The sequence below is a fragment of the Sus scrofa genome, chromosome 1 (assembly GCF_000003025.6).
Source record: "Sus scrofa isolate TJ Tabasco breed Duroc chromosome 1, Sscrofa11.1, whole genome shotgun sequence".
NCBI classification, from domain to species: Eukaryota; Metazoa; Chordata; class Mammalia; order Artiodactyla; family Suidae; genus Sus; species Sus scrofa.
In genome coordinates, this window is record NC_010443.5 from 25,505,555 (window position 1) to 25,527,639 (window position 22,085).

General features: G+C 36.9%; 1 protein-coding gene across 6 annotated transcripts in view; it reads left to right on the top strand.

The window, feature by feature from the left end:
* The window catches only part of REPS1 (RALBP1 associated Eps domain containing 1), an 84,002-nt gene that overhangs the window by 24,272 nt on the left and 37,645 nt on the right, over positions 1-22,085 (top strand). For 5 of the 6 annotated variants that reach the window (XM_005659169.3, XM_005659170.3, XM_021087338.1 and 2 more), the window contains exons 2-7: positions 17,482-17,605; positions 19,338-19,534; positions 19,651-19,804; positions 20,656-20,780; positions 21,304-21,466; positions 21,745-21,808. In XM_005659169.3, coding sequence (XP_005659226.2) covers positions 17,482-17,605; positions 19,338-19,534; positions 19,651-19,804; positions 20,656-20,780; positions 21,304-21,466; positions 21,745-21,808 — 827 coding nt within the window. The remainder of the gene's footprint in view (positions 1-17,481; positions 17,606-19,337; positions 19,535-19,650; positions 19,805-20,655; positions 20,781-21,303; positions 21,467-21,744; positions 21,809-22,085) is intronic. The other variant, XM_021087342.1, reaches the window with a different exon arrangement.

Consider the following 22,085-nt stretch of genomic DNA (forward strand, 5'->3'; position numbering starts at 1 on the left):
TGACCTGATTCTGGCTTATGCTTCTTGTCCAGGCATAATTATAAATAGAGCTCCCTTTCACTCTTGTAAACATCTCAGGTTGGATGTAAATTTTATGGTCACCCTAGGTATAGCTTACTGGCCAGATTTATTTTGCTAGAGTATCTCTGTGCCTCAGTAATATTTTTTAAAGACAAATACTGCTTAAGTAAGCTTAAGTTTTACATGATTTGTGGAATTTTTCAGATCACTTTTGCATTTTTATTGTTTTTATATTTTATTAACTTTATTCTATATTTCATGTTTTTAATTCACATAGATAATGCAAAAGAATTATTACTTTTTAAAAGTTACCACCATTTTTTTCTAGGCATTTTTAACTTAAAGTATTATTGATTTACAGTGTTCTTTCAATTTCTGCTATACAGCCAAGTGACCTAGTCATACATACATATACAATCTTCTCATGTTAGCATCTGTCATGTTCTATCACAAGTGATTGGATATAGTTCCTTGTGCTCTACAGCAGGACCTCATTGGAAGAATTATTTTAATTGGACTTGAATAACCAATAAATTTACAGACAGTTGTATAATTTTTCATATCAGAGTCCTTGCATTTGATGCTGTCAGAAGTGTTTATTTAGGTAATTAATGACTGTGAGGCTAATGATAAGCAGTAAAATATTTATTGGTCTGTATGTATTGCTTTTATCATAGTAGACTGTCAAAGGGAGCTTATATTGCCCAAAGCAAGTAAAATTATAGTTAAAGAATTGGGAATCAGATATTGCTAAGAGGAATTTTCTTTAATTACCTACATTATTCAGAAATTCAAGTCAAGACCTCCTAAACCTTTAAAATCTACTTCTGTCCTCTTTTATGTTAATTATTTAACTCAATACATTCTTTATGGTTCCTTTTTTAGCAGACAGAATAAAATCTGTCTTCCCAATATTAAGCTTCTAGGTCCTGTAGCAGTAATCTATATTGTTATAAGTATGTTCTTTGATAAATTGCAATGATAATATTAGTAAGGGGAAAAGAACATGTAAAATATATTTGAACTTTTTCTGTTGAAAAGTTAAAGACATTTGTAGTTTTTCTTTATATTGAAGAATATACCTTCTGCAAATACTCGCAGTGTAGAAAGAAGATTAGATTAATAATTACTTAGTACTTATCTGATATTTTAGCCCCTGATAGAGAGTAAGGGCTCAAGAAAAGTCTGATATTGCTATTTAGCTAAAGTATTTATTTTTGAGGTGATCTGTGAGATAATGTGCCATTGTCAGCAATTTTTTTTTTTTTAAATATCTAAGGACATAATGTTGGGGAAAGACTTGGAGAACTCATTTTTAACTGAGATAGAAAATGACTGAAATGTGAAATGAAAGTTATGCATGAGGGTATAAGGAAGAAAAAAATTTTTAAATGCCTGCTTATTTATGTAAATGCTAAGATAAAATCATAGCAGAAGAAAGCAAAGAAGCCATGTGGTCTTGAACTGCAGGCTTGTAATCAAAAATCATTTGAGTTATGGAAGCATAGCCATTCATTAAAGGTATCGGATAAGGAAGTAATATAGTGAAAGCGAGATTAGATATTTGCCCTAGTACAACAACTAAGTATCTCGAAAGGGTTGGTAAGATTGCATTTCACTTTAGACCTGAGTTTAGTAGGGAATTGGCAGTGCGGTTGGTCACAAAGTGACAGCTAGAGTCGTTTGGGAATGCAGAAAGGTTTCATGAGTGCACTAATGGATGAGTTACCCTCTTTATTTGTTGGACTGTGCTAAAAAAGTATTTAAAGTAAAATGTTTTTGTAACAAAGGAGAATACTAGAGATTAATGTGTCCATATAGCTTAGAAACAAGCTACACATACTCTGTGTTGACAGCAGTATTTTAAAGGAAATTAAGTCTTATAATGACTGGGCTTTGATGTATGCCCCTAGCTTCTTTGCCATTGACTATTTTTTTCTTGACTTTTTCTGTTTGCTATGGTGTACTGCCTCAAAGATGATATACAAGTGTGCATGGATCATGTATAATCCAAACTATGTTAGACAAAGTAAACTGTTTGTTATTATTATTATTATTATTACTATTATTATTTGCCACAGTTGTGGCATATGGGAGTTCCTGGGGCAGGAGTTGAATTCTACATCACAGCTGTGGCAATGCACTGAGGTCAGGCTGGGAGTCACACCTGTGCCTCAGCAATGACCTGAGCCACTGCAGTTGTATTCTAAACCCACTGTGCCACAGTTGGAACTTTGAAAATACCTAATTTTTAAAGAAATAGTAAAAATGATTTTCCCGAACAAGAAAGATTTAATTCAGATGAGACTAACAGAATGAATTGGTAAATCAGGAGGATGTGGGCACCATGGGGGAGCTGTTCCCTTCAGCACTAAGTGCCTACCATGGCAAAATGTATGCCAGATCTTTCAGTGGGTCCCAGTATGACTAAGTCATAGTTTCTGCCCCCAAGAAGCTTAATGAAGGGAGGAAGTGTAAGGTGTGTGTGGTATAGTTAACATAATTACACAGATAACTCCAGTAACTCAAATGGTAGACATTGGGGTAGTCATACAAGGAAAGAAAAATTCACTTGCTTATGGAGTAGAAAGGATAGAAAATGTTGAAGGAGAAGGTTCTTAGGGTGGATGGTGAAGGAAAAGTGTAATTTCATTTATTTATTTAGTCTTTTTTTGCCATTTCTTGGGCTGCTCCTGCGGCATATGGAGGTTCCCAGGCTGGGGGTCTGATCAGAGCTGTAGCCACCAGCCTACGGCAGAGCCACAGCAACGTGGGTTCCGAGCTGAGTCTTCGACCTACACCACAGCTCATGGCAACGCCGGATCCTTAACCCACTGAGTGAGGCCAGGGATCAAACCCAAAACCTCATGGTTCGTATTCGGATTCATTAACCACTGAGCCACGACGGAAACTCCGGAAAGATGTAATTTTAATAGGGAACATAGGTTAGAGGGTGATCTCATGAGAGAAAAGAGCAAAAATGTGGAGGTAGGAGAACCCAGTCTAAGTTGTCCAAAGTAGGACTGGGAAGGAAGTTTGGGCTATGTTATAGAGTTTTGAGTGCTAGACAAATGAGTTTGTTCTTTAAATATAATAACCATTTTTTGGAGCTACAGTCTAGGGTTGTTAATCTGGTAGTGTGTCTAGGACTGCTGCAGAAAAAGACTGGCAAAGTTGTTTCAAAAATATTTCATTCATCCATTCATTCATTTATCCACCAACAAACATTTTGATAGCGTGCTTTTTTTTTGGAGTCTCATTCTTTTGGGAGATGTTGACAATAAGTAAACATTGGGATACTCAAGGAAGGAACTCTGAGATTGAACTTTGAGCTGATACTGAATGACAGAGGAAGTTAGCCAAGCAAAGATCTAGGGGGCAAACAAACTGAGGATACAGAAAGTGCAAAGTCCTTGAAGCAGGAGCAGTCTTGACTTATTGAAGGAATGGAGGAGGGGGTGTTTGGGAATTCTTGTAATAGTTATACTGTGGGTATGTGTGTGTGAGGACTGGACTTGACACACCAGTGAAGGATGATATGGTGCATTTTCTTTGAATTAATTTCCCCAGGTTACTCTTCAGTTGTCTCAGTACCTTAAGTCGCTTGCTGGATAATGAAGTATTATATAAAGCCATTACATAATGATTAATTAATGAGCTGAGAATAACTTTGGCGGGGGGCGGGGGGGGAGCCTCCAGAATCTAAGACAGCTGAAACACTCTAGGACCATCATGTAAGTAGGATAGGTTAGTATATAATAATGCCTGTATATATGATTATTTTTCATGAAACTTGGTCTCACCTTTTTCTACCCTGCTTCCGGGACAACCTGAAGGAACATTATTGTAGTTTTTGCTGCTTATTTTATGCCATTTTTCTTTTAGTAACTATAGAATACCCTCTAAGACAGAATGCGTAAATAGGTGGTACAAGTGTTTTTTGCTGTTGTTGTTGATCTGCATTTTTTAAAAAATTATATAAGTCTACATTAGCACTTAAAAATGAGAACATATCATAGAATATTCCAGATTTCCAGCTTTAGAAAAATCCGAAGATGGCATTTGACAGATGTTATGTTGCAGCAGTTAGCTAGAGCTGAATAGAAGCTGCTTCCACCACACCTGCTCACCTTAGCTCACTACATCCCCCCCATCTGGCCAGTTTCACTGATTTATGGTTCTTGCTGGCAACTGTAGACATTGTGTTTTCAGTGACGGTTCTAGGATAGGGAGTATATAGCACTGGCATTAAGCAAGAAGTCCTATCACTCGTATATGGAGATTGTGCTCTGTAATAGCATTTCTCAAAGTTTGGTCTGCAGACCCCTGGTCTGTGAGGTCAAATATTTTTATAATAATAAGAAGATGTTGACCTCCCCTCATTTTTTTTTCTTTTTTTCCTGTATTGACATTTGCATTGATAATGCAGAAGAAGTGGTGGATAAAACTGACTCCTTAGCACTAAGGACTGCAGTGTCACCAAGCTAATAGTATTGTATTCTTTGTTGCTGTGCAGGAAAGAAACCAGTTTCACTTAAGACTGTTCTGTGCGTAGGGTAAATTTTTTTTTATTAAATCATTACCCTTAGCACGTATCTTTTTAGTATTTTATGTAATGAAATGGTAAGTATGCATAAAGCAACATTTGCTGCATACTGAGGAGTGGTGATTGTCTTGAGGAAAAGTGCTTATTTTATTGTTTGAGTTGTGAGCTTTTTTTTTCATGGAACACTATTTCTCTTTTTTTTTTTTCTTTTTTGGCCACAGTATGCAGCAGATTGATGTAGGGTCTCAGTTCCCAGACCAGAGACTGTACCTGAGCTGCAGCAGTGAAAGCACCAAATCCTAGGCATTAGACCACCAGGGAACTCCTGGAACACCATTTTTCTTGAAGGAATAGCTTACTTGAGTATTGGGCAGAGATTTTCTTGAAAATGAACAAAGTATGCCTATCACTTAAAGGAAAACAACTAATGCTGTTTGTGACTAATGATATAAAATTCAAGTTTTCTTGCAAAAAGTAGGAATTTGGAAAATTAATCTGCAACTGTGTGCTTGACTGCCTCCCAGTATTTAATGACTTTCTAATGAAACCAGTGGTAATATTAACTGATGTAATTTTCCAATATTTTGTAAATAATGTGTCAATATTTGAAAGATCTGCCTGACTCAGTGAACCAATATTTTACACATGACCAGTGTGGGGTGCAATGCACCAGATACAGCAGTGGATGTTTAAGAGTGTACAAAAAGTGTATTAATGTGGCCTCGAGCTCTAAACTGCTGCTAACTTTTAAGCAGCTTCCACTTGTTGAGTTTTGTTTGGTGTGGTATCAAAAAATGATATCAAATTTATCTGAAAAGTCTGTTGTCCTTTGTTTTCTAACACATTATCTGTATGAAGTGGATGTGTCCTTTTATATTTTGAACAAAGCAACATATTACAGTGAATCAAATATAGAAGCAGATATTAATCTTCTCCTAAGCTGGACATTAAGGAAATTTGTATATGTATAAATCAGTGTACTATTCTCACTCATTTTTTTAATTTTAGAAAATACTTTCATAAAATTTTATATTACACATAATAGGATGATTATTGTTTTTAAATAAATTATAGATGTTTTTATAATTTCCCAATTTAAATTCTAATATGGTCAGTATTCATAACTATAACTCACAAAAACTTTGAGGGGAAGTTCCCATCGTGGTTCAGCAGATAAAGAACCTGATTAATAGCCATGAGTACACGGGTTCGATCCTTGGCTTTGCCCAGTGGGTTAAGGATCTGGCGTTGCCATGAGCTGTGGTGTAGGATCCTGAGACTTGGCTCAGATCCCGAGTTTCTGTGGCTGTGGTGTAGGCCAGCAGCTACAGCTCCAATTCGACCTCTAGCCTGGGAACCTCTATATCCCATGGGTGCAGCCCTAAAAAGACAAAAAACAAAACAAAAAACACACAAAACTTTGAGGGAATCTTCAGTAATTTTTTTTTTGTTAATTTATTTTTTTCCCCACTGTACAGCAAGAGGGTCAAGTTATCCTTACATGTGTACATTTCTTCCCCCACCTTTTGTTCTGTTGCAATATGAGTATCTAGACATAGTTCTCAATGCTACTCAGCAAGATCTCCTTGTAAATCTATTCTAAGTTGTGTCTGATAAGCCCAAGCTCCCGATCCCTCCCACTCCCTCCCTCTCCCATCAGGCAGCCACAAGTCTACTTTCCAAGTCCATGATTTTCTTTTCTGTGGAGATGTTCATTTGTGCTGGATATTAGATTCCAGTTATAAGTGATATCATATGGTATTTGTCTTTCTCTTTCTGACTCATTTCATCAGTATGAGATTCTCTAGTTCCATCCATGTTGCGCAAATGGCATTATGTCATTCTTTTTTATGGCTGAGTAGTATTCCATTGTGTATATATACCACCTCTTCCGAATCCAATCATCTGTCGATGGACATTTGGGTTGTTTCCATGTCCTGGCTATTGTGAATAATGCTGCAATGAACATGCGGGTGCACGTGTCTCTTTTAAGTAGAGTTTTGTCCGGATAGATGCCCAAGAGTGGGATTGCGGGGTCATATGGAAGTTCTATGTATAGATTTCTAAGGTATCTCCAAACTGTTCTCCATAGTGGCTGTACCAGTTTACATTCCCACCACCAGTGCAGGAGGGTTCCCTTTTTTCCACAACCCCTCCAGCACTTGTTATTTGTGGACTTATTAATGAAGGTCATTCTGACTGGTGTGAGGTGGTATCTCATGGTTGTTTTGATTTGCATTTCTCTTATAATCAGCGATGTTGAGCATTTTTTCATGTGTTTGCTGGCCATCTGTATATCTTCCTTGGAGAACAGTCTATTCAGGTCTTTTGCCCATTTTTCCATTGGTTGATTGGCTTTTTTGCTGTTGAGTTGTATAAGTTGTTTATATATTCTAGAGATTAAGCCCTTGTCCGTTGCATCATTTGAAATTCTTTTCTCCCATTCTGTAAGTTGTCTTTTTGTTTTCTTTTTGGTTTCCTTTGCTGTGCAAAAGCTTTTCAGTTTGATGAGGTCCCATGGGTTTATTTTTGCTCTAATTTCTATTGCTTTGGGAGACTGACCTGAGAAAATATTCATGATGTTGATGTCAAAGAGTGTTTTGCCTATGTTCTCTTCTAGGAGTTTGATGGTGTCCTGTCGTATATTTAAGTCTTTCAGCCATTTTGAGTTTATTTTTGTGCATGGTGTGAGGATGATGCCACCATCACCCTAATTCCAAAACCAGACAAAGATACCACCAAAAAAGCAAACTATTGGCTAATATCTTTGATGAATATAGATGCAAAAATTCTCAACAAAATCTTAGCCAGCTGAATCCAACAACATATCAAAAAAAATCATACACCGTGACCAGGTAGGGTTCATCCCAGGTTCACAAGGATGGTTCAACATACGCAAATCAATCAAGGTCATACACCACATTAACAAAAGAAAAGTCAAAAATCATATGATCATCTCAATAGACGCAGAAAAAGCATTTGGCAAAGTCCAACATCCATTCATGATCAAGACCCTTGCCAAAGTGGGTATAGAGGGAACATTCCTGAACATGATCAAAGCCATTTATGATAAACCCACAGCAAATATAATCCTCAATGGGGAAAAACTGAAAGCCTTCTCACTCAAATCTGGAACAAGACAGGGATGCCCACTCTCACCACTGCTATTCAACATCATTTTGGAAGTCCTAGCCACAGCAATTAGACAAACAAAAGGAATAAAAGGTATCCATATAGGAGGAGAAGAGATAAAACTGTCACTGTACGCAGATGACATGATACTATACCTAGAAAACCCTAAGGACTCAATCCCAAAACTCCTTGAACTATTAATAAATTCAGCAAAGTAGCAGGCTATAAAATTAACATTCAGAAGTCAGTCTCATTTCTGTATACCAGCAATGAAATATTAGAAAAGGAATACAAAAATACAATACCTTTTAAAATTGCACCTCACAAAATCAAATACCTCGAAATACACCTGACCAAGGAGGTAAAGGACTTATATGCTGAGAACTATAAAACTTTAATCAAAGAAATCAAAGAAGATGTAAAGAAATGGAAAGATATTCCATGTTCATGGATTGGAAAAATCAATATTGTAAAAAATGGCCATCCTACCCAAAGCAATCTACAGATTTAATGCAATCCCTATCAAATTACCCATGACATTTTTCACAGAACTAGAACAAACAATCCAAACATTTATATGGAACCACAAAAGACCCAGAATCGCCAAAGCAATCCTGAGAAACAAAAACCAAGCCAGAGGTATAACTCTCCCAGACTTCAAAAAATATTGCAAAGCCACAGTCATCAAAACACTGTGGTACTGGTATCAAAACAGACAGACAGACCAATGGAACAGAATAGAGAACCTGGAAATAAACCCTGACACCTATGGTCAATTAATCTTTGACAAGGGAGGCAAGAACATAAAATGGGAAAAAGAAAGTCCCAGCAAGCATTGCTGGGAAACCTGGACAGTTGCATTCAGTAATTTTTTTAAGCATGTATAAGGAATCTGGATACCTAAGAGTTAGAAAATGAGTCTTATAACATTGATTCCCAAAGTGTATTATACAGAGCATCTAATCTATGGACCACTAGTTCTGTAGCATTTTAATAGATACTAAGCCAAAAAGAAGTTTGTTTCTAGACTGTAGTGTTTTTAGTGCCTCTTAGATGCTAAAAATGCTTTGTGAAATCTCCAGGGAACCTCTAATATATTAATTTATTCAACTACAGATTCTTTAACTTGACCGGTGTTCTTTGGCTTACTTTTTGGAACTTCTGCCCCATAAACATGCCAGTGTGAAGAGTTGTGATTAGCTATGCCTTGAAGACACCTGGGGACAGAGAGGCTTTCGACTCAGACTAATTTGGTTTTGAATCTGGCTCTGCCACTTATTAGCCTGTTTCCTTTCCTATGAACTGAGCGTAATGGTAGCCAACATTAGAGGATCGTTCTGAGTATTAAGTGGGATAACAAGTAAACAGTCTTCCTAATAGGTACTCAGTACAATGGTTCCCTGCTTTCTTTAATTTCTCTAGTAAATGTGAATCTGCAGTACAAGTATTCCCATGTTAGTAAAACTAAAGAGTCACAGAGAGGTGTGGGGACTAGTCCAACAAGTTAGTGGGGCAGTAAAAGTTAGCCTGACTTGGTAGCCAGTATTGTGCATTTAAGTAGACAAAACTGCCAAGGCTTTTAAGCCAACAAAAACAGTCAGCTTGTCCACTGACTCAGTCCCACTTAAACCAAAGAAGGCAACAAGGAAAAAGTCACAAATTATTAAAATGAAACAGGAGTTCCCATTGTGGCTCAGCAGGTTAAGCACCCCAGTGTAGTTTTCATGAGGATGTGGTTTGATCCCTGGCCTTGCTCAGCGGTTTAAGAATCTGGCATGACCACACGCTATGGCACAGGCTAGCGGCTGTAACTCTGATTCAGCCCCTAACCTGGGGAATGTCCATGTGCCACAGGTGTTGTAAAAAGAAAAAAAATAATAAATAAATAAGAAAAGCTCTGTTAACAGTGTTATTAGTTGGAAAAAGAATATTCCACTTTTTCGTAAGGGTCCTGAATACAGAGGTTATCTTCTAGGAGTTCTATAATTTTGTATTTACATTTAGATTTATGGTTAATGTTACATTTAGATTTTGAGTTAACGTTTGTAAAGGGCCTATGTGTAATTTTTTTGGCACTTATGCTGCTTTGTGTTCTTTTAGCTTCCTAGTTTAGTATCTGGTATTAATGTGGGGGAAATTTTTTGTTATTATTGTTTCAAATCTTTCTTCTGTTCTTTCTTTGTTCTCCTTGTCTTCTTATTTTATGTGTGTCATACCATTTGTAGTTGTCCCACAACTTTTGACTCTTCTGTTTTTTCCTCTTTGCTTTTCAGTTTTAGAGGTCCTTTTGAGAAATCCTGAATCTCAAAGATTCTATCCTCAGTCATGTCCAGTCTACTAATAAACTTATCAGAGGCATTCTTCGTTTCTTTCATAGTGTTTTAGATAGCTAGCTTTTTTTTCCCCATCTCTCTACCTATACTGCCCATTTGTTCTTGCATGCTATCTACTTTATCCATTAGAGCCTTTCGCATACTAATCATGGTTGTTTTAAATTTCTGGGGTGGTAATTCCAACATCCCTGCCATATCTGAGACTGATTCTAATGCTTGCTTTGTTTCTTTGAAGTGTTGGGGGGGGTGCCTTTTAGTATGTCTTGCAATTTTTTTCTTGATAGCCTGACATGCACTGGGTTAATGAACTTCCATAAATACATCTTTAGTAATGTTGTAGTGAAGTAGGAGAGGAGGTGAAGCATTCTGTAGTCTTATGATTATGTCTCAGTCTCTCAGTGACCCTCTGCCTCTGGCCTGTGAACTTCACAGTTGCTTTGCAATCCCACCCATATCCCCTCACCCCTCTTAGATTGGGCATTTCCCTTCTCCCAGGTCAGTTAGGCTCTGATAAAACCTAAATAAAATAGTTAAATAGTTTCTCCTGAGGACAGTCCTTGTTAAGTCCAGAATGCTCTGGTGAATTTCAAGATGGTTCCTTTTCCCCTCCTTCCTGCCAGAAGCACAAAGGGGTTTCTTTCTCATATTCACTGTGAGAACCTGGTAGAGGTTCCTCCTGGGGGTGAACCTCACAGTACTGTACACATTAAGCATACAGCAGCTCATCAATTACAATCTAGTCTTCCCTTCTCTGGTACTGGTTTTGAGGAAATTGATGCTGATCAGTTTCTCTTCCAGTAAGTTGTGATTCTCTGTATTTGCCTTTCCTTGGCGTCCAATTTTGGAAGCAGCAGTTTGTTCTATGACCTCTGTTCTCTTACAGATCTAAGAAGAATTCTTGATTTTTTTTTTCTTTTCTTTTTTTTGGGTTTGCGAAGCTTTTTGCTTGTCCAGATGGAATGTTGATTTCCAAGCTTCTTACTTCCAAGCTTCTTACATGCTAGACCAGGAACCAGAGGCCCATGACTTTCTCCCTTCATCTTCTTATTCTTTTTTTCTCTCTCAACTTACTAGCAGTACTTTTGCATATTTAATATTGATAATATTTGCATCTTGTTTTATAACCATATCTTGTTTAATGTTTTGATTTTAGATTAAATTAAAAATTGAAAATAAAAAATTATTTACATTATGACAATATAAATATTTTTACTGCAGATCCAGGCATTGTACTATGATTACATTCTTTTACCTTCTCAACTGCCTTTTCTTTTTGTTCTTGTACTGTTTGCCCTCATATCCATTCTTTTATTTTTTTTGTCTTTTTGCCTTTTCTAGGGCCACTCCCGCTGCATATGGAGGTTCCCAGGCTAGGGGTCTAATCGGAGCTGTAGCTGCCAGCCTACGCCAGAGCCACAACAACACGGGATCTGAGCCGTGTCTGCGACCTACACCACAGCTCACGACAACGCCGGATCGTTAACCCACTGAGCAAGGGCAGGGATCGAACCTGCAACCTCATGGTTCCTAGTCAGATTAGTTAACCACTGCGCCGCGACGGGAACTCCTTTTATTTTTTCCATTTGTAAATTTGGCATTTCTCTTCTATTTTGTAAGTTTTCCTCAGTTGCTTATTGATCTTTGAGGCAGTAGAAAAACTGAGCCCTGTGTATTTGGTCATAACACCTCAAAAGGCTGCCTCACTTGAGGAGGAATGGGTCAGATGCTACTCTTCATTGGGTTGCTAAATGCTAGAAACAGAAGCTTTTCTTTGGGGCAACAACTCCTGTCTATATCAGTTGTCCTGCTACTTCCCTGACATTTCATTTTTTTAGAGCGATAACTTACAGTTTTTTGTTTGTTTTTACTTAGCAAAATTTAATATTCCGTGAGCAGCTGTAAGGATAGGGAGTTTCATCTCTCCCAGTCTCACTGTCGGTCATACCTAGCATCTCTGGATGAGTCCCTGGATTTTGCAGGGCAATCAGTTCTTCTCTGTGGGTATTCTTCTTTTTTTCTTTTTATAGCCATACCTATGGCATATGGAATGTTCCTGGGCTCGGGGTTGAGTTGGAACTGCAGCTGCAGGCCAACACCACAGCAATGCCAGATCCAAGCTGCGTCTGTGACCTATGCCACAGCTCGTGGCAATGCCAGATCCTTATCCCACTGAGCTTCAACAAGAACTCCTCTCCATGGGTATTCTTGGCACTAATTTCTTCCTCCCTACTTCATTAGGTATGACTCCATCTGCTTTCTAACTGCTAAATTGTTCTTAAACTTTCTGTCAGTTTGTTGTTCCCCTTTGCCTCTCATTTATTTTTATCAGTTTATTCACTTACTAACATTTTAATGAAATTTCTGAAAGGAGAGGAGGTACATTTCTGTGCTTAGTGTGTTGTCTTAAACCAAAAGTTCAAAGTATTTCTGAAGGCATGAAAGCATCCTATATCTTAGACTTTTCATCAAAAATTATAATAAAACCCACTTTAGTTCTTAAAGGCATTAGTTTTCAGCTCTCAGCAAAATGTGGTTTTCAAGAATGATTCAGTCTCTGAAGTCCCTGACTTAATACTGTACATTATGATCAGGGTAGTAAGTAAAATGTGGTAATAGTGATATTTGTGGACCAGACACTGTTTTCAATGCTCTAGTCAATACAGTCTCATTGAATATTCACAGCACCTATATGAGATAGTGTATTTTTCTCTTCAGTTTACATATGAGGAAACTGAGGCACAGTAAGGGTGTATAACTCACTCAAGCACAATGTGAATGATGTAAAATGAATCCTCAACCACAGGAATCTCTGTAGGTATTAAACTACAGTGTAGTTTTATCTTTTCTTCCTAGAAGTTAGTGGCTTTTTTCTAAGTATTATGAAACAGAGCATTCAGAAAAGAGGTCAATCTGATATCCTTTGTGAAGCCAATAAAATTAATGAAAACTTTTATGTCTCTTGTTTCAGACCAGGTGGCTAAGATTCTATGCTGATCAGAAAGAATAGCAGTCATTCACAGTTATAGTACTTAGTCGTGTTACATTTTAAAGCATATTCTATTTCTAGAAATTTGTTCTGCAATCGTGAAGTTGCAGAAAGATGCATCACGTGAATTTTATGCCATTATTTGTAGTAAAAACTGGAAAGACCTAAATGTTCATCAGTAAGGGATTGATTAATTTGTAATAGGAATATCCATGCAGTAGATTGCTATGTAAAAAAAGTCGAGAGACTTATATATGCTGCTTTAAAAAAGTTCTCTCTTTAAAAAATTTTTTTTAAGTTCTTTGTTTAACATTATGTGGAAAAATCAAATAACGGTATGACCCTACACATGTGAAAAGTGTGAAGGAAGTAAATGTGTATGTGTTTTTATGTATGTAGAAAAAAATTAGAACATAAGAATCAGATGTAGAAACTTCTAATTCTGTATCCCAAGTCCTATTTTAATTATTTTACCATGAGCATGTAAATTTTCTAATGGTAAGAAAAGAAGGCTTAATAATTTTCAGTAACTATCAGTAGTATACCAGCAGTCACTTGCTGGCCCTGGGTTTCCTAGGTGAGTTAGCATCTCATGGAAGGGGTCTGGGAATCTGTGTCCTAATAAGGGCTCTAAGTGGTTCTCACGATCCAGGCATCTGTGTGAGCTTACACACAAATACGGATAATTTAGATTAAGGGAAAATTGCCATAGAGAGACAATTAAAAGTGTGAGACTACTTTGAATAATACTAAACTGATGATAAATTTCAAAGTTGGGAAGCAGTAAATGACTTTTGAGGAAATTATCAAATGATTTAGAGATAGAAAATCTAGTTTATTCCAGATAACATGGAAGACACCGAGGCATTGATCAGAGATACTACCAGGCCTGTGTCACAGGTGAATTTTCTTTCAAATCTTTAAGGATCATTAATCTATTTAAAGTATTTCAGAGCAGGAAAAAAGTAATCTATTTGTGTTTACAAAGCCAACATAGCACCAGTTCCAAACCTTGCAGGTAGAGCTTTCTTTAAAAAGATTAGTCATTTTAAGATTATGGTTAAATTTTTATATTTGAAAAAGTTATTCCACCATGACTGAATGGAATTCATTTCAGGGATCAAAGGATGGTTTTTTTGTTTGTTTTGTCTTTTTAGGGCCTCACTCATGGCATATGGAAGTTCCCAGGCTAGGGGTCTAATTGGACCTGTAGCTGCCAGCCTACACTACAGCCATAGCAACTCGGGATCTGAGCCGCACCTGCGACCTATACCACAGCTCAAGGCAACATCAGATCCTTAACCCACTGAGTGAGGCCAGGGATCCAGCCCATGTCCTCATGAATACCAGTAGGGTTTGTTACCACTGAGGTACAACAGGAACTCCCAAAGGATGGTTTGATGTTACTGTTACTAGGAACACTTACTAGGAACATAGCATTTTGATGTTAGTAGAGTTCTATTACTAGGAACTCTAGTTATAGAATTATTAATATTAGTAAGACCAAAGAAAAATTTTCATATTTTAGTTTTCTGCTCCAAAATGCACACAAAATTACCATTTATCTATAGTTTTTGAAAGCATAAAGCCCGAAACAAAACTCTTAGAATAATGGAACTAGCTGAACAGCTTCTTTTTTTTTATTGTTACTTCCCCAATACAATTTTTTTTCTACTGTACAGCATGGTGACCCTGTTACACATACATGTATACATTCTTTTTTCTCCCATTATCACGCTCTGTCATAAGTGACTAGACATGGTTCCAGTGCTACACAGCAGGATCTCATTTGCTAAACTATTCCAAAAGCAATAGTTTGCATCTATTAACCCCAAGCTCCCAGTCCATCCCACTCCCTCCCCCTCCCCCTCCCCCTAGACAACCACAAGTCTATTCTCCAAGTCCATGATTTTCTTTTCTGTGGAAAGGTTTCTTTGTGCTATGTATTAGATTCCAGATACAAGTGATATCATATGGTACTTGTCTTTCTCTTTTTGACTCACTTCACTCAGGATGAGAGTCTCCAGTTCCATCCATGTTGCTGCAAATGGCATTATTTTGTTCTTTTTTTATGGCTGATTAGTATTCCATTGTGTATATATACCACATCTTTCTAATCCAGTAGTCTGTCATGGACATTTAGGTTGTTTCCATGTCTTGGCTATTGTGAATAGTGCTGCAGTAAACATGCGGGTACATGTGTCTTTTTTAAGGAAAGTTTTGTCTGATATATGCTGGGTCATATGGTAGTTCTATGTATAGATCTCCATGCTGTTCTCCATAGTGGTTGTACCAGCTTACATTCCCACCAACAGTGCAGGAGGGTTCCCTTTTCTCCACATCTGCTCCAGCGTTTGTTATCTGTGGACTTACTAATGTGTGAGGTGGTATCTCACGGTAGTTTTGATTTGCATTTCTCTAATAATCAGGGATGTTGAGCATTTTTTCATGTGCTTATTGGCCATCTGTATATCGTCCTTGGAGAACAGTCTATTCAGGTCTTTTGCCCATTTTTGCATTGGGTTGTTGCCTTTTTTGCTGTTGAGTTGTTTAAGTTGCTTGTATATTTTATAGATTAAGCCCTTGTCAGTTGCATCATTTGAAACTCTTTTCTCCCATTTTGTAAGTTGTCTTTTTGTTTTCTTTTTGGCTTCCTTTGCTGTGCAAAAGCTGGTCAGTTTGAATAGCTTCTTAACACAGGTGTTGCAGAGTGTTAGCCAGCATGGCTCTTAATGATAAAGCACTGAAGTGGTCTTGTTAAAGTCAGGAACCAGACTGTACATGAATAGCTGTCGCAGTTAAAATCTTGATTTATTTTGGTAAAATGATTCTAAAGATTGTCTGAGAGAATAACACGAGAATAGTGAAGAAAATTTTTTGTTTGTTTTAGAGCCACACCCAGGGCTTATGGAGGTTCCCAGGCTAGGGGTTCAATCAGAGCTACAGCTGCTGGCCTACACCACAGCCACAGCAACATCAGATCTGAGCCGCATCTGTGACCTAAGCCACAGTTCACGGCAAACGCCAGATCCTTAACCCACTGAGCGAGGCCAGGGATCGAACCCCAAACCTCATTTCCACTGAGCCACAACAGGAAGTCCCTCATAGTTCCCTTAATGTAAACCTGCCTTTTTAGCCTCCTTGTCCTTTTAGATTTACACAGAAATGATGCCTCTTAGTGGCAGAAACAAGAACTTTATCCTGTGCTGATCATAGCAAAATTGATTCTTCTTTCCTTGTGCTTGTGAACAAATGGTATTGTTGTTATATGTTGCTGAACCATTGAAAGATGCTTTTTTGCAATTCTAGTAAATTCCTTACTTCAGATTTAGTACCACAGTATCTCAAGTACCTTAATCTTCCTTTGACTCTGTTGGGAAAAAGAAAATATACTGAATATGCTCTTTCCACAAGAATTTGAATTTTTTAGAAGGCAAGAACACTTAGTGCTTATTTTAAGAATACTTTATGATGTCTGTATAGTATATATTACTCCAGCTTTGGGGGTTATAAATTAATCTTGTAACCTAAAATTCTCTTTTCTAGGCTAGTACTTGTAGAAGCCAGCCTAGAAATATTTATTGAATGGCTAGAATGATCTTTGAAAGCATTCATACTTAAAAAAAAAAAATCAAGTAAAAATTGTTGTTTTAAAGAAAAGTGGTATTATCGTGTTAAATATAATCTGAAAAATAAGAGAAAAAAAAACCCTCCTCTTAAACTCATCTAACAATTTTTATATATCTGGTTATTTTAAATTTTGTGTTTATTTGGTTAAAATTAATGTATCATTCCTCATCCCACTTAATATGTCATTTTATGACTACTACTTTAAATGGCTGCATAATAATCTATTAGTTGCAAAAACTTTTGTCCCTGTTGTGTGTACAAAGTTTTTAAAGGAGAGTGGATGATACATTTGTTTCTAAAAGATATGATTATAAGAAAAAAGTTATTCTTTGTTATTTTTTTAGGGCTGTACCTGCGGCATATGGGGTTCCCAGGCGAGGGGTCAAATCACAGCTGTAGCTGCTGGCCTACACCACAGCCACAGCAACGCCATATCCAAACATCGTCTGCGACCTGCACCACAGCTCACAACAACACCAGATCCTTCACCCACTGAGCGAGGCCAGGGATCGAACCTGCTTCTTCATGGATGCTATCCAAATTTGTTTTCACTGAGCCACAACGGGAACTCCGAAAAAAGTTATTCTAATAAGGTATAATTGCTCATCATATGAATTTTAATAAGTTGGAAAATGATAATCTTATTGTATGGTCAGTTCCTTTTTATTTTCAAACATATAAACCTGAAGCTTGAGAAAGTTGGTCATCAGTTGAGAGTAATATACCATATGTCAGCTATGTATTTTGAAGATGCTATAAACAGAAGTCAGATAACTGCTTAGGTGGAGAATTGTTGTCATAATTCTTAATGTTAACATTGTGTTCTTTTATAGATTATGGAGCTTTGTGGTGCAACAAGACTTGGTTATTTTGGAAGAAGTCAGTTCTATATTGCATTGAAACTTGTAGCTGTTGCCCAGTCTGGCTTCCCTTTAAGAGTGGAAAGTATAAATACAGGTAAACATTGGAATATATTAGTAACTCAGATGACAGTGAACTTCTAATCACAAGTGAAGTAAAGTCAGTAGAACCGATGAGTCTTTCTGATATTTCAGTGGCATTTGTGACCTTAAATGTGATGAGTTTATTCTCACTACCATGCTTTTTTTCATCTGTGAATATTAGAAAAATACGTCTATCTTAAATCTATTATGGCATGTATGTATGTCATATTATTTGATGGTAGTATAAAAACTTAAAATAGTGATTTTAAAAATAATTTACTAAAAATTGATATACTTTGTGTTTTTCTACTTGGAAAAGCTACAGAAGCTCCATTTGAAATTAGAAAGTATTAGTTAACCAAAACTTTGGTTGATAGAGCTAGTATTAAAATATTGGCAAAATAAAACCTAAATACAAACATTTGACTGCCTTACAAGTATCACCTAAGATAGTTTGTTTTTCTCTTTGGAGATTCATTGATGCCTAAGTAGATGGAAATTCTATAAAGGTAGGCACTTAAATGCAGAGTTCTTTGGTTTTTATGGGAAGAGAGGGAAAGCTTGAGACTTTCTGTAATATTAGACTTTTGTTTTGTTTTTGCCATTTCTTGGGCCACTCCCACAGGATATGGAGGTTCCTAGGCTAGGGGTCTAATCGGAGCTGTAGCCACCGGCCTACGCCAGAGCCACAGGAGTGCGGAATCCGAGCTGTGTCTGCAACCTGCTCATGGCAACGCCGGATCCTTAACCCACTGAGCAAGGCCAGGGATCGAACCTGCAACCTCCTGGTTCCTGGTTGGATTTGTTAACCACTGAGCCATGACAGGAACTCCAGTATTATTAGACTTTTTATAAAATGGTTTTAAGTACCAGCTCAGTTTATTAGTCATCCAGAGATTTTCGTTGTGGAGCTCTGGTTTGCCACACATCATTGTTCTAGAGTTGAGAGTTTACTTTCTTTTCAAGTAACTTTTAATTCCTTTACATAAATACTGAATAAGCATATTTTCCCTTCTTACTGTGGAGATTCTAAAGAGAAATGCAGGTAATGGTGGTAGGAAGAAGTATACTTTCTTCTAAAAATGATTCTGCTGCTATATTGTTCTAGTCTGAAAGTATGCAGAAAAATTCTCAGTTTTTTATCTTTCTTCTCTATTTAAAATTGAATGTAGAATATCTGTCTGCACGAGTGTCAAGCTAAAGTGGGTAGATCCTTGGTAGGTGAACAATAAGATGTTTTCAGGAATTGCTGCAATGAAAATACCTAGATTAATCTAGTCTCAAACTTCATGTTCTTGTTTTGCTTTGAGCTCTCACATCTTCCTTTAGGGAAGCAATGTGAATAGAAACAGCCTGAGCTTCAGGGCAGGCTGACCCAGGTCCAGATCCTAACTATCAGTTACTGTCACTGACTTTGGCATCTTGGAGTCTCAGTTTGTTGTATCTATAAAATGGGGACTTTGCAAGGTCAGTGTGGTTATGAGATGAAATAAATACAGAATACCAATAGGGCCAGATGTGCTTAGAAGGGCAGTTTGGTATTACTGCTTCTTCCTAGGCTGGAGTGTCTCTAAACAGTCTAAAGGAGATGATCTGAATTTAGCAGTGATGAACATTTTGTGTCTGTTGTTTCTGTATCAGTTTTTGCAAAAGTTCTTTCTAATAGCAAATCCATCTCTTATTTCAGTTTTTAATATATATACTCTTTTTTATTTTAAAGTAATAATTATTTTTGTGGTTAACAGTAAAAGACCTTCCTCTGCCAAGATTTGTTGCCTCGAAAAATGAACAAGAATCTCGTCATACAGCCTCATATTCTTCAGATTCTGAAAATCAAGGGTCTTATTCTGGTGTAATTCCCCCCCCACCTGGCCGGGGGCAAGTGAAAAAGGGATCCATAAGCCATGATCCTGTCCAGCCTCGTGTGTCTGCGGATCAGCAGGTAATCATGTGCATGAAAAAGTCATCATCCTATGTGGATGCTTACACTAAAACATGTATTGAGTGTCTTAGTAATGAAGATGTCACTTTATTTTAAAATGATGGTGTTCTTTCTAGGAACCTGCATCCCCGGTAGTCTCGCCACAGCAGTCGCCGCCAACTTCTCCACACACGTGGAGGAAGCATAACCGTCATCCTAGTGGGGGAAATAGTGAGAGGCCTCTTGCAGGACCTGGGCCGTTTTGGTCTCCCTTTGGTGAGGCACAGTCAGGTATTTAGTAATTCTTTAAAATTAGCATTTATTAAGGGTTATAAATATAAATTGAAGGAAATCTGATAATGTTCCTTTAAGAGTTGCCTCCAAGTCAATTTCTAATTATAAGTTAAGTGCCTTAAATAGAAACAGAGGCCAACTATGAAAAATTCTAAGTTAGATACATCACTTTGAAGAGTGTTAATTGCCTTTACTTATATCTATGATGCTTAGACAAAAGTTTACTGACATCAGATTCTCTGAAGGTAAGATGAATAAGTAATTACTTCCTAGAGTATATATTCCCAAGTGTATACATTAGTGAAGGGAAGTACACTTTGTTGTAAAAATGATTCTGTCACTATATTGCTTGTTACAGCAATAAATTTGTTATTATACCAAATGAGGCATAATTTTAAATTGACAGAAAGGATCCCACTTTGGAAATTTGTTTGCATTTCTTCAGAGTTAGAGTTTAAAAGAAAATTTTTATATGTGTATGATGATTTGTTCTCATTAAAAACCTGGTAACTCTTGAAGTTCCCATTGTGGCTCAGTGGGTTAATAACCTGACTAATATCCATGAGAATGCGGGTTTGATCTCTGGCCTCTCTCATTGTTTTAAGGATTAGGGCCTGTCATAAACTGCAGCTTAGGTTGCAGATGTGGCTCAGATCTGGCTTTGCTGTGGCTGTGGTTAGGCCGGCAGCTGCAGCTCCGATTCAGCCTGTAGCCTGTGAACTTCCATATGGTGTGAGTGTGGCCCATATAAAGCAAAAAAAAAAAAAAAAAAACCAAACCTGGTAACTATTTTTTTTTTTTTTTTTCCTCCAAAAGTGAGTCAGCATGTTTACCTATTCTGCTTTCAGGTTCTTCTACTGGTGATGCAGTGTGGTCAGGGCATTCTCCTCCTCCACCTCAAGAAAATTGGGTCAGTTTTGCAGATACTCCACCAACCAGTACTCTTTTAACCATGCATCCTGCTTCTGTCCAGGTGTGACATTTTATTGGTATTGCATTTTTATTTGCTTCATTCGGAGTATTGCTGCAGTCATTGTTTTTATATTTTGCTGCTGCAAATTCACTTTTATTAAAAACAACAATAGCAACAGAACAGAACTCTGCTCTGTGCCTTTACTTCAAGTCTATTTTCATTGGAATGTTTCACTGAAAGTTTCGGCTGATTTTCTTGCTAATTCCATAGTGAAGTTTTGAAAAGTTTCTTCATCTAGGAATATATTTGCTTGGCTTTCTTAGCACATTTTACATGATTTTCTGTTGCTTACACATTGCTATCATTCTACACATTTATATAATCATTGTGAAAAAACATTTAATAACCTATATAAATATGGTTAGAGTTTATATGGTTTGTTGATGAGTTTGTGAAGACTTTTTAAATTTTTTAAACTCCACAACAGAGTCAGTTTTACTTTCAAAGATAAGTAACTTAGCAATCTTGGTCCATATAATCGTATAGATAGATACTGTACTGAGGAAAAAATGTTTCATTACAGGACCAGACAACAGTACGAACTGTAGCATCAGCTACAACTGCCAATGAAATTCGTAGGCAATCCAGTAGTTATGATGATCCCTGGAAAATAACAGATGAACAAAGACAGTATTATGTAAATCAGTTTAAAACCATTCAGCCTGATCTTAACGGATTTATTCCAGGTGAGTTGTTAAAAACAAATTCTTCTCGATGGGCTAGGACAGAGTCTCAATTTCATAATCTCAAAGACATGGTTTTATTGGTCAGAGATTATAAAAGATAAATTAATTCTCAGATTGTTTCTAAAACATTTATAATCACTTGAAGCCAAAAACATGACATATACACATGTTAAGATTACCTTTTCCTCAGTGAAAAGTCTTAAGACTATTATCTCACATTTTATTCCTGGGGTTTTAACTTCAGAATAACATTAAACAACACTGTTTTAATATTTCAGGATCTGCAGCTAAAGAGTTTTTTACAAAATCAAAACTTCCTATTCTTGAACTTTCTCATATTTGGTAAGTGTGGGTATATCATTAGTTCGGTAATGTGGGTTGTTTCAGAGGAATGTCCAGCAGATGAATTTTTGAACTTTTAAAGAATAAACTATTAGAGCTATTCGGGTAATTAGTTCAGGAATATTCTCAAAGAACTGGGTACTGCCTTATAGTAACTGACTTTTCTCTCTCTGGAAAAGAAATAAATAATACTATAGTAGTTCCTTAAAATGTGCTAAAATTCTTTAAGCTATATCACCTGTTTCTTGTTGAAAGCAGAATGTGTGGAATAGCAGCT